At 28.5% G+C, this 13,811-nt stretch overlaps 1 protein-coding gene and 1 pseudogene across 1 annotated transcript; one reads left to right on the top strand and one right to left on the bottom strand.

Annotated features, from left to right (window-relative positions):
• Positions 1–679: 679 nt before the first annotated feature.
• On the bottom strand, positions 680–2,494 carry LOC101510533 (toll/interleukin-1 receptor-like protein). The gene is made up of 2 exons (XM_027336857.2): positions 1,994–2,494; positions 680–1,084 (listed from the first exon to the last, which is right to left on the bottom strand). Exons 1-2 carry the CDS (start codon positions 2,470–2,472, stop codon positions 769–771), a joined length of 795 nt encoding a protein of 264 aa, XP_027192658.1. The 5' UTR covers positions 2,473–2,494; the 3' UTR covers positions 680–768.
• A 7,827-nt stretch (positions 2,495–10,321) lies between these two features.
• Positions 10,322–13,811, top strand: part of LOC101510857 (toll/interleukin-1 receptor-like protein) — a 7,852-nt pseudogene continuing 4,362 nt past the window's right edge.

Here is a 13,811-nt window from a genome sequence, read left to right on the forward strand (position 1 = left end):
ATTTAACCATGCATAATAGTTTAAATGTCTTACATTATTAACATTAATTATTTATAGTAATAGCACAAATAAGTAATGAAAATGTTCTAATATAAAATTTAATTTTTTGGATTTTCCTATCAAAATGTTATATATATATATATATATATATATATATATATATATATTGGACTACCATTAGAATTTTTAACATAAAAATTAGCTCTTTAAAAACACATAAAAATTAATTTATATTTTGTTTATTTTTAGTTTGATCCATGTTTGGTAATTATTTGAACTATGTTAGTTTGTATGTGCGAAAATATAATCCTTTTTTTTTTCTTCTAATTATAGTTATTATTTATTTTTCAAAAGTAGCATATACGACAATAGTAAAAAATTTAAAGATCAACTTATAAAATTTAATCTATATTTATGATCAATTTAAAGAATTTTTATAGTGTTAATTAATTATAATTGTTGAATTATAAAAAATGTTCAACTTTAATTATAACAATTATAATTATGAATGGTTGTAATTCATTGATTGTATATTGTTTTTACGTTGTTAATGTATAGAAAATTAAACTCTATGGTAGTTCTATCCCGTGCACGGCACAAGTGTCTACCCTAGTAAAAATATCACATAATATTGAATGATTAGATAATGGATACTAATCCAAGTTGGATCGACCAAGGAGAATGATTAATGGACTGGTATAACGATTAATACATGCATATACATATTTGAAGTGCAATATTATAAATATTGTTTAATCAAAAAGTATTTTAGTAAAATCTGAATACATTAGACCATATGTCATAAAAATCATTGCTTGCATTTGAATCGTTGGGTTGTGAAGACATGTTGGATGGTATGCGTAGCAAACGTTGATGTCTCTCCATTTGAAGTTTTCTGATTTGATGGACAGTTGTTTGATAACTTTTCCAATGTTCTGAATGAGGTGTACCTTTAAAATATTGCATTTGAAGTTTCGCAAGTTGCTCATGTGTTTTAATTTGTTCATCTAAATCACCAACAAATACACGCTTTAATTTTCCCAATACATCATTAGCAATCTCTTCAACAATTTTAGATTCCAATCTAAAATAAGATATGTAATATACTCATCAAAATTCAAAACATACTGCTGCATATTATCTACACAAAATTCTAAAAATCTAGATATTTAAGTTATTCTTGGAGTTTAATTACACTTAAATATTATTGTGCTTCTTTAAAAGTATATTTTGTGGAGATTAAAACTTGATCATAACAATTTTATAGTCCGAAATTGTAGTCATAATAATATAGATTTTTAAGTCTCTATAATGATATTACAACTATAATTTTAATTATATCGACTATATTTTTGGTTGCCACGTATTAAAACTTGAAATTGAATTATTAAATAGGCTTAATTGTAGTTTTGGTTCCCCTATTTTAGCTGAATCGCGAAAGTAGTCCCTCCATTTTGTTTCTTCTCAGTTTTGGTCCTCAAACCGAATTTTAGTCCAAAACTTGATGAAATTTTATTTTTTAAAGTCGTACTACACCATTTATGATCATATATTTCAAGTATAATTATTGCAAATGAGATATTAAGGCATGGTATAACTTAAATAAATACAAAAAAAATGAAATTTCATCAAGTTTTGGACAAAAATTATGTTTGAGGGACCAAAATTGAGGAAAAATAAAATAGACAGACTACTTTCGCGATTCAACTAAAATAGGAGGACCAAAACTGCAATTAAGCCTATTAAATATTAAAAACCCTTAGTAACCTCATATTAAATAGAACCATCTTTAGGCTAATTTATTTAACAGTTGATTAATTTGTGCGATTTATTTTTGGAGAAACCAATGTTATGAAATTTAAGAGAAAGTCTTCTTTTTTCTATTATCACTCAAGACACACTTAAGATAAATAAATTTGTGCTTCTAGTGCTTGTGATAAGAAATTCGATTATATATCCTCAAAAGAAATTAACATATGAGCATTTAAATTACCTGTCAACAGAGCAATCCCATCCAGATAGATTGGTTGCTTCTCTCAAAGCATCCCTCCATTTTTGTACCTTATTTGGTCTATCAATAAATCGTTCTTGATGTCTAACAAAAGCACTTTCAAATGTTCCTGTTTGATTCCGTACATGTGTAGGTTCAATATCATAAAATATAGGCACTACAATTTGACCCCTGTTTTTTTTACATTCAACAATTTTTTTGACTTCATCTAAACACCATTTTGATGTTGCAAAATTCTTGGAGAATACAATCACTGAGAGTTTTGCATCCTCAATAGCCCTTAGAAGTGTCCCTGATATTTCGTCCCCTCTTTCAAGATTATAGTCTATGTATGTTTTGATTTCTCCCCTTTTAAAAGCGGCATGAAGATGACTTGTGAAAGTTTTTCGTGTATCCTCGCCTCTAAAACTAAGGAACACTTCGTGTTTTTCTTCATGATTATTAGAAGATGATGATGCCATTTTAACTAGATGTTGAGAGCATTGTTATAGTATTAATGATTTTCGGAAGCTTTCATGTGAAATTAAAACACATGCATCTTTTGTATATATAATAAATAAAAAAAAGCTAAAATGTTACCGTAAAAAACAGATACCAAAGACAAAATATCATACATGTTATTGTTTAATTCGTTTGATTATTTTAATCCACGACATTGGTGTATGATTAGTTTTTCTACCTTAAATTTAGTTCGTGAAATGTTTATCATATTATCTAAGAGCATCTACAGCGGTGAACTCAATATGAGTTCTTTAGATGGGGTCCACTGTGCTACATCATCTTGAAACAATTCACTCATTTTCTACTCCAACGGTGAACTCAACATGATTCAAATTCTACTATGCCACATCACCCTAAATCAAGTCATTCATTTTTTACGGTTTAACTTTTAAAAAATCATATTATATTCCATTACTTTAATTTATATATTAATATTTAATTTTATTATAACTTAAAATATTAATTTAAATGGAAAAATAAATAAAAAAAGTACATTAATAAAAACTTTAATAAACTTCTGTAACAAAAATTGTGAAGAAAAAGTATGAGTAACAAATTGTTTCTATTAATGAGCTAACAATCGTAATTAAAGGAGAAAAAAAAGGCTAACGGTGGTATATTAACTAAAAAAAAGCTAATGGTTACAAAATTATTATTATTTAATAAATTAAAAAGAAGTTAACAGCTATAAATTAATAAAAAATGATAAATTTATTATTATTAATAAATTAATAAAAGATAGCGGTTATAATTATATTATTATTAAATTATGAAAGTAGATAGAAAAAAAAAAAGTAACTGCTATGAAGCACTGTTCCTTCCTGACAGTACCGTAATGACACCTTGGCACAACTCCAACGGTGAACCCACAAAAAACTGGAAGTTAAGTAACTACACGCTGGCGGACGAACTCATTTTCACTCTCGTTGTAGATGCTCTAACATTGCTTGTATAATAAACGACAATTTTATAGTTTTAATCTTTCACAACGTGTGAATCCACCGCTAAAATTGCGAAAGTATTTTGATTTTTACAGCAAACTCCTTCGAATGCACCGAAGTATTATATTAAGATATTTTTTCTGTAATATTAATATTTAATTCATAATTTCACATTGTACAATTAATTCTCATGTAAATAAAAAAAAAATCATATCAATTTGATCAATGAAATAAAACTCGGTGTCTTGAGAATATAGTAGATAGATGTGGATAGTTTTATCTTTTCTTTTCTTTTGTTTTGTATAAGTAACTTTTCTTATTTGGTGTAAAAGAGAAAGTTACAAAAAGTAATATTAATTAACTAAGATGTAAAATGCTTAATGTAATAAATTGGGTGGAAAGTAAGTACTGCAGCTACAAATTAGGAGTAAGCATTATCTCTATTTTCAAAAGAAGTTGAGATGTCTAAAAATGTAATTGAAATGTCTATTAATATTAATATTGTATCTTTTGTGTGAATAACTTTTTACGGATTTAATTATAAGTAAAAATATATATTTTTATATTTATTAAGAAATACATTGTAAAATAGGTTAATCAGTCCGATTTCATCTAAATAAGGATAGGTCATGTCAACTAGAATTGTAGGATTACTCCACTGTTTTTTATGGACCGACGGTTGACGTATTAAGTCACCAATGATATATACTAATTAAAATATTCATAAAAAAATTAAAATTGTAAAATAAATAAATATAAAGATAATTGAAGGAAATCAAAATAATGTCACGATTAAGTCCACTAAAAATATGAAATTGTCATTTAAATATTTATATTTTATCATTTAAAAACTTATAATAAATCAACACAACAAAAAAAAAAAAGTTCATGAATTGATCTAGTGATAAATTATTAGAAATATGAGGTTAAAGCATAAAACTAAAGGGATTAATTTAAATGTATTTTTCCCTCACTCTATAGAAGAGAAAATTAGAAAATCAATCGTGACTTATATATAAAAATAAATGTAAAAATAAGTTTAATAAGTTTTTTTCTCTTTATTTTAGTCTGATGGACCAACCAGTTGGGTCAAACTTGTTTAGCAATCTTTAATTAAGGATGATAGTTAATTAAAAAAAAGATAATAATTAATTAAATACATCAATTTTCTTGATATTATATATAAAAAATATTTATTAACCTACTTTTAATTATAATGATTATCTCATCACCACAAGAACAAATTATTTAAGTGTAATTATAAAATAATAATATTAAATATAAATAGATTAGTTAATATTTATTTATATTTGATTTAAAAATTTAGACATTTTATTTCTCTTATAATTGAATTCAGAGAAAGTATATATATAGATTATTAGACAAATAAAACGTATTTTATTTTATGTGCATCTTCAGATCATTCAAGGTATTGTTTTTATACCAGTTATTAGTACTAAATTAATCGATAAAGACTATGTATAGATTAATAAAACTCAAGCATGTATAAGTGGTAAAGTCAATGTGCATTCTATAAAAAATGAAAAAAGAAAACAGACATGGACATTCATGTAATAATATTGTAGGTAAACACTTAGTAATTAAAAATAACAAAATGACTCGATATTGAATGATTAAACGTTAAATATCATTTTCGACAAAATTCTAAAGTGTCATAGTATTCATCTATGTTGAATACATCCATTTGACATCCACCCATGTGGAATTTTTATGACTCATTAAAAAAATAATAATAAAAATAAAAACTAAAAATAACAATACATAGTTTCGTCTTTGTCGTCCTCTCACTAGGCCATCTCTCTCGCTTTCCTCGCTACCTTGTTGATCTCTCACTCTCAATTATTGTCTCGTCCTCACGCTCTCTCTCACTCTCGACCAAAATAATTATTTAATCATCTATAAATTCATATACAACAAAATTAATATTTGAATTTTTAACAGAAATTTCACTGCAATAAACAATAACAATTAAATCAAGAAAATATATTCATTGTGGTTTAAAATAGTTCCGAACAAAAACCAAACGAGATATAACTACTTCACAAAAAATAGAAAAAATTGTTGGAATATAAGTGTGGATAAAGATATGATTTAAGATGAAAAAGTAAATGTTAAACACTAACATAAAAGTGAAAAGATACATATTCACATTTTCTTAGAGTATTTGGATGAAATGATTGAAGATTTTAGATAATTTAAAATACTAGTTATTTAGTGATAAATATATGTCTTATGTGCGATTTTTATAATATTTTATAATTAGTATATTATAATTATTTTTGTTTAGATATATAAACAAATAATAAATTTAAAAAATGCAACAATAAAAAATTATATGTAGTGTTTTAATTGTTTTTATATTTATATCCATGATATTAAAAAATATATTTTTTTATATATTATAATTGTTGTCATTTTTATATCTTTAATAACAATATTTTTATAATAAATTATAATAGTATATTATGATTTTTCTCATTTTTATTTAAAAGATCTAAGAAATACTAAATTTAACTATGTATATGAATTGTACCCTTCGATGGCATTCTTAGAGTCTCATGTCTAAAAATAACATGTGAAAAAATTGATTTGTGAAAAAATTCTAGTTGCTATATTATAATTGTTCTCATTTTTATATCGACAAAGTTAAAAGAAAAATACTAACTATTTAGTGACAAATATTTGTTTTGTGTATGAGTTTTATAATAAATTATAATTATTCTCATTTTAATTTATTTAGATGATATAAATAATTGCTAAATTTAAATAATTAATTAGTGACAAATATTTGCCCGAATATAAATTGTATGCACCAACAACTTCTTTAATGACTCATTTCTAAACAAACAACACACAAAAATTATATTCAAATGTATTATAATTATTCTCATTTTTATGTGAATGATATTATGAAAAACACTAATTTTAATTGATACTTCAGTGACATACATTTGTCCCGTTTATGTTTTTTTTATAATAAACTATAATTAATATATTATAATCATTGTAATTTTATTTTTAAGATATAAAAAAACTAAAGTGAATCTATTGATTAGTTGCAAACATATGTCCCCCGTGTATGAATTTCACGCTCAAACGACTTTTGTTACAGTTTAGTTTATTATAATTGTTCTTGTTTTATATCGATGATATTTAAAGGCACTAATTTTTATTAATTATTTAATGACAAATTATTTTTTGCAAGTATAGTTTTTGTAATAAATAAGTACTAAATTTAACAAATTGATTAGTAACAATTATATGTCCATATATGAATTGTTTACTCCAATAACTTTTTAAGTGACTCTTTCTAGAAAAACAACATGAAAAAATTGATCATGTGCGAAAAAAAGTATAGTTAGTGTTTTATTATTATTCTTTGTTTTGATTGATAATATTAAAAAAAAACATTAATTTTATCTAATTCTTTAAATATTTTTTTCATTGTTTTGAAAAAGGGACATTTACAAGTTAGGAAGAGAGACAATAGAAGTGAATTGATGGTAGAAACTTGAAAGAGGAGAACATGGGATCCTTGAAAAATACAAAGTTTAATTGTATTTTTGGCTCATTTAATTTTTTAATTGTGCAATGTTGGTCTCTTTGATTTAAAACGAGTAATTTTAGCCCTCACATTTATCTCCTTTTTTATTTTGTAGTCTCTCTTCGTTTTTTTCTATTTTATTGTGATGTGACATGATATCTGGATTTTCTAATAAATTTGTATGACATGATGAAAATTTTTTATTTTAATTAATTAACAATAAAATAAAATTATACTTAATTAAAAAAACAAAGAAAAATTAGAATCCATAGCATTCAATATGAAGCACATATGTATACCAGATTGAAGGACAACAACAATCAATCTGAATGCTCATGACATTATAATTAAACATCTTTTAATCAAATTCTACAACTTTATTAATATTTTTTTTCTTTCATTTCTCTTTCTTCCTTCTTTTCTCTTTCTCTTCCTTCTTCCTCCTCTTTTTCTCCTTCTCTCTCTTCCTCTTTTTCTTCATCTCCTTCCATTCTTTTTTCCTTGCTCTGCAAGTTCAAATACTTTGATTTCAAACTAGATAGCTCAAACTTGTCATCATATGAATCTCTTTTTGACAAAGTTTCAAAGTCGTCTTTTTCGGAGCTCGAATGAAGTTGGAAATGGAAGTTTTGTGAATGGCAATAGTGCAACGACAAAAGTAGTTGAATAATTTATTAAAACCTCAAAACAGAGGAAAAATGGATCAAGAATGAAACTAAGGGTTATAATTTTAGTTTTTTTAATTAAGTAAATATAGTTTTGTTTTATTTAATTAAAATACTTATTTTTTGTAAAAGATTAATTGAAATAAAATAATTATCCCCATGTCATGTCTGTTGGGTGGGCTCACTCCCCAAGTGGAACCCACCAATTTTACTAGTATTATTATTATTATTGAAAAAAAAAGAAAAAGAAAAAAAAAGGATTTTAATGGGCTTGGCCCACTTGAAGGTAATAAAAAGGGATTTAGAAATCCCTAAGAATACACACAGAAAAACAACGGAAGAATAACGGTTGCCAGAGAAGAAAAATAAGGGTTTGGTTCCAGTGGTGGTAACAGGTGTGTAGCAAACTTGCTCTGTTTGATCTACAAATTTAGTATGTTATTCCTACCACTGAGTTTGTTATTTTAATATATAATTTGAGTAGTTTTATCTTCTCTGAGAGTTACTTTGGCATACCCACTTTAGTGGAAGGTTGTTATAAGATTGTTATAAGGTTGTAATAGAGTTGTTATAGTTGATTGATATTCCCTATTGTTATTAGGAAGACTCTTGGTGTACCCATTAATTATTATAGTGAAAGTTTTACTGGACTAGGTCGCGTGGTTTTTATTCTCTCAATTTGAGGGAAGTTTTCCACGTTAAAAATTGCGTTTGTCTCATATTTAATTTTCTGCCAAATTATTATTGCTCTTGGAATTGTATTTTCTGTTTGGCCATTTATCTGCACAGGTGGGGAAAAAAATATTCCGCATTATTGAGATAATTATCGCTAATTATCTCTGGTTTTTTCCCAACAATGTCAAGTCATTAAAAAGTTCACCCTATCATTATACATCACTAAAAAATTGAAAAAAAAAAACAAGTGAGAGACTACAAAATCAGAAAGAGGGTAAATATGATGGTCAAAATCGTTTGTTTTAAACTACGGGATCAAAAACGCACCATTAAAAAATAAGAACGGCCAAAAATACAATTAATCTAAAATACAATAATAGCCCTCAAGTTCAATTAATATTGTGTCATTTTTATAAATTTTAAATCTTTTGGAGCTAACATAAAATAAAATATTTGATCAAAAATAAAATTTTAGAAAAATTGATGGACTATTATGAAAATTTTTAAGGATCAATTTAAAAAATTTGAAATTTTTTTAGACCAAATTACAAAATTTTGAAAGATTATGTAAATTTGAAAAAATTATATGGACTATTTTATGATTCATCTATAACATTAATAAAGACAATAATAAATATATTTTATGTAGCCTATTTTTCCTTTCAAATCTACCCTTAGAGGTTACCAAAAACTCCATATATTAATTTCCATCTATTAAAAAAAAAAAAAACTTCCCCTAACTATTACCTATTATATTACTTCAATTTTAATTTTTTTTTCTAGCATTTTTCGACCAAAGTTTTCACACTCTCTTCTTTTAATGCAGTAAAAAAGCAGATAAATGGAAGTATTTTTATCTAGACATTAGTATATTATAAAGCAAAAAGAAAATTTTAAAGTATTAAATTTCTATTTATCAAAGTATCTCATAAAATTCCTTTATTTTGAGAATTCTTCAATATCAAAATAAGGTAATTTACACTGAAGAATTTGATTTCTCTTAAAAATTTACATTTCCTCAAAAAAATTCCTCATCCAAATTTTAGAGAAATTAAAATTCGAACAATTCAAATGCTTTAATTACCAAATAAGACAATTGCAAAATGATCATTATTAGTGCCACTATTAGTAATAATAATTTTTCAATCCCCAATTTTCTTTTTTAAAATGGTTCAATTACATTTTCTTCATTTATAAATTTTATTGTTTGGATAAAACAATATATAAAAGTTTTGGGTAAAAAGTAAAAATTTTGGAAAAGTTAGGGGACCAATTTGCAAATTTTGAATTTTTATAAAAGACCAATTAGTAAAATTTGAAAAGTTATAGGACTAATGTGAAAGTTTTTTTAAAAAATATAAGGACTTTTTAAGATTTATATTTTATATAGTAAATAGTGAATTTTAAATTTTTTTTTTAATGTTTAGGTAGTATTTGAAATTATTTAAATTCAACTTTAACAAAATACGTAATGAAATTACTCCATTTTGAAAAATTTCTAAAAAATTTCATCCAAACAAAGTCATTTATTGTTAAAGAATATAAATTATCTTAAAAATTTACATTTGTTCATCCAATTACGTTTTTAGAGTTTTGAATAAATATATGATATTCAATTCACCTATAGGACTCCTCTTAATTCAATGGGATGATCCAACAAATAAATCATTTACGAACATGGCGCTTGCACACATCCTTCAAATGTAATGGCTAATTGCATTAAAAAATCGCATTCAACTTATATGACAAACCTCCTTCATCTAACAAGTGATCAATATATATAATTCATAGTAGACTTTTTTATTTTATACTACTGATTTGATAGATCCAGCTGGAACTCATTTCAATCCTCCATGTTCTTAATTTATCTCATTAATCAATTTAAGGAGCGACAACTTGCATGGAATTATATATAAAGAGGAATTATGAAGTGTATATGAATACAACAACGAGTCTCAAAAAAATGGCAGGTTCATCTTCCTCACATGAAGTGTTCATCAGCTTTAGAGGCGAGGACACTCGTAGGACTTTCACAAGTCATCTAAATAGTGCTTTGAGAAGGTTAAGCATAAGAACCTATATAGACGACAATCTTGAAAGAGGAGATGAAATACCAGAAGCACTTATCAAGGCAATTGAGGAAGCGAAACTCTCTGTGATTGTTTTCTCTAAGAATTTTGCGAATTCAAGATGGTGTTTGGATGAAGTGGTAAAGATACTCGAGTGTAAAAAGTGTTAACAATGAAAAGAGGAAAAAAGAGGAAGAAGAGAAAACAACCACTCTAGGGTTTCATATCATATAATAAACCAAAACTGAAGTTAATAGGGTTACAATGAGTATATATAGAGGAAAATAGAAAATATCTAAAATACCCTTACTACTAATATATAATAATATTATCTAATATCTCCCCTCAAACTCACGATGCATTAACATGGAGCATCGAGAGTTTGTCAACTAAAAAACGGAAACGTTTAATGGAATGCATCTTTGTGAACAAATCAGCAATCTGTAAAGAAGAAGGGACAAATGGTAGAGTAATAGTTTCATGCTGAAGATGATGACGAGTAAAATGACAATCAATCTCAATGTGTTTGGTGCGTTCATGAAAGACCGAGTTGTGAGCAATTTGAGTAGCACTCTTGTTATCACAGTGCATCGGAGTTGGCTCAGCAAGAGAGATACCCATATCAGACAAAAGCCAACGCAACCAAATTATTTCAGCGGTAGTGGATGCCATAGCACGATATTCAGCTTCTGTAGAAGAGCGAGAGACAATGTCTTGTTTCTTACTCTTCCAAGAAATAAGAGAGTCTCCAAGAAAGATACAAAACCCTGTGGTGGATTTACGATCAGTGGTATCACCAGCCCAATCAGCATCAGAATAAGCTCGTAACTCCAATGAGGATGACGATGGAAAGAGAAGACTTTGAAATTGAGTTCCTCGAAGATAACGAAGAATCCGAAGAACTGCTGCCCAATGTACTGTAGTGGGGGAGACAACAAACTGACTAACAACATGAACAGCATAAGCAATGTCAGGTCTGGTAATCGTAAGATACACTAAGCTGCCAACCAAAGTACGATACAAAGTGGAATCTGGTAAAGGAACACCATCCGAGGGAGCATATTTTACATTCAACTCAAGAGGAGTATCTGCTGCTCTAGTATCAGAAAGACGAGCCTGATCAAGAATGTTGGCAATGTACTTGGATTGAGAAAGAAGGTAGCCTCTAGGAGAGTAGGCAACTTCAATCCCCAAGAAATAGCGAAGAGTTCCCAAGTCCTTCATCTCAAACTGTTTGGCTAACTGCAATTTCAACTCATTAATTCCACTAACATCATCACCTGTAATAATCATATCATCAACATATAGAGAAAGTATAATGCGACCATGAGTGGTGGACCTTATAAACAATGCAGAATCATGTTCACTAGAGCGAAAACCAAGAGAAGTGATCACAGTAGAGAATTTCTCAAACCAAGCTCGAGGAGCTTGTTTAAGACCATATAGAGCCTTTTTTAACTTACATACTTCCCCTGGATCATGAGAAACTCCTTGTGGAGGGACCATATAGACTTCTTCATGAAGCTCACCATTTAAAAAGGCATTTTTGACATCCATTTGGGAAATATGCCATTGACGAATAGATGCAACTGCAATAAGAGTACGAATAGTGGTCATCTTGGCTACAGGAGCAAAAGTTTCTTCATAATCCATACCATATTGTTGAGAGAAACCCTTAGCAACAAGACGTGCTTTGTAGCGCTCAACTGACCCATCAGACTTAGTTTTGATCTTGTATACCCAACGAGACCCAATAGCACGTTTTCCAGGAGGAAGAGGTACTAATTCCCAAGTGTTGGTTTTGTGCAATGCAGATAGTTCTTCTGCCATAGCCTGCTGCCAAAGAGGATCAAGAACAGCCTCTTTATAGGAAGAGGGCTCAGACAAACTGTGAATAGAGGTTAAGAAAGAAGCAAACGAAGCTGAGTAAGTTGAATAGACAAAATCAGGTAACTGAGTAGACTTACGTTGACGAGAAGGGTAACGAGGAGGATCAACAATCGCAGGAGGTGGTTGGACAGCCGGGGGGACAAGAGGGATGTCATCATGTGGAGTAGTAGTATTTGTCCTGCAATTCTCAATAGTACAATCACTAGAAGCGCTATCATTAGGACCAAACGGATCAATATGGGTTAGTTCAGAACTCTTAGTAATCTGCGAATCAGAGGAAACAGAGTAAAAAGGAATGTGCTCAAGAAAAACAACATTACGAGATACATAAAGTTTTCTTGCATGAGGATCATAACAACGATAACCCTTTTGACCATCCCCATAACCAAGAAAAACACACATGGCTGAACGAGAAGACAACTTACTGCGCTCTACTTGAGGGCGAAGAACAAAACAAGTAGAACCAAAAACTTTCAAAGAATAGTAATCAGGGGTAGAAGCATATAATTTTTCAAAGGGAGACAAACCTGATATGATAGAGGATGGAATTCTATTAATAGCATGAACAGCAGTAAGAACTGCTTCTCCCCAAAACTCACTAGGAACTGAAGCGGACAACAAAAGGGAACGAGCAGTCTCTATAATGTGACGATGTTTCCTTTCAGCAACTCCATTTTGTTGAGGAGTATCAGTACAAGATGTTTGGTGGCGAGTGCCATCATAAGCAAGTAATTCAGAAAATTTATTAGAGGTATATTCACCACCTAAATCACAACGAAAACACTTTATAACAGAATTATGTTGAGTTTTGACCATTGCACGAAATATATGATAAATGTCAAAAAATTCAGACCGATTTTTCATAAGATAAACCCAACAATAACGAGTGTAATCATCAATAAACGAAACATAATATCTAGATCCACCTTTGGTGAGCACCGGTGATGGACCCCAAACATCAGAGTGAACTAAATCAAAAGGCGCATATGAAACGGAAACACTTTTACTAAACGGTAAAGCTGGAAATTTAGCAAGTTTACAACCACAACAATCTGAGATATCACAGGGTTTTAACTTTCCTAAGGCTCCAGTAGAAGCCAAATATTTTAATCTAGAAGCAGAAACATGTCCAAGGCGAGAATGCCATAAATAAAAACTAGAAGATAATGAATTCAAGCGAAAACTAGATAATAAGTCAGCAGTAGTTGTTGAGGCTGCAATATCTGGGAGTCGTAGTTCATCCAAAACGTAAAGTCCCCCCTGTCTATGGCCTGTCCCAATCAGCCTCCCAGAATGTGGATCCTGCACACAACAAGAAGTGGAAGAAAACGTAACCGAATAACCGAAATCACATATTTGACTAACAGAAGCAAGACTCAAAGTAAGATTAGGAATATAATAAACATTAGAAAGAGACAAGTTAGGTGTGGAGACAGAACCAATGCCTGCTAGTGGCATAGGAGTGCCATCAGCAGTCATAACTGACACAGACGA

This window comes from Cicer arietinum, chromosome 7, assembly GCF_000331145.2.
Source record: "Cicer arietinum cultivar CDC Frontier isolate Library 1 chromosome 7, Cicar.CDCFrontier_v2.0, whole genome shotgun sequence".
NCBI classification, from domain to species: domain Eukaryota; kingdom Viridiplantae; phylum Streptophyta; class Magnoliopsida; order Fabales; family Fabaceae; genus Cicer; species Cicer arietinum.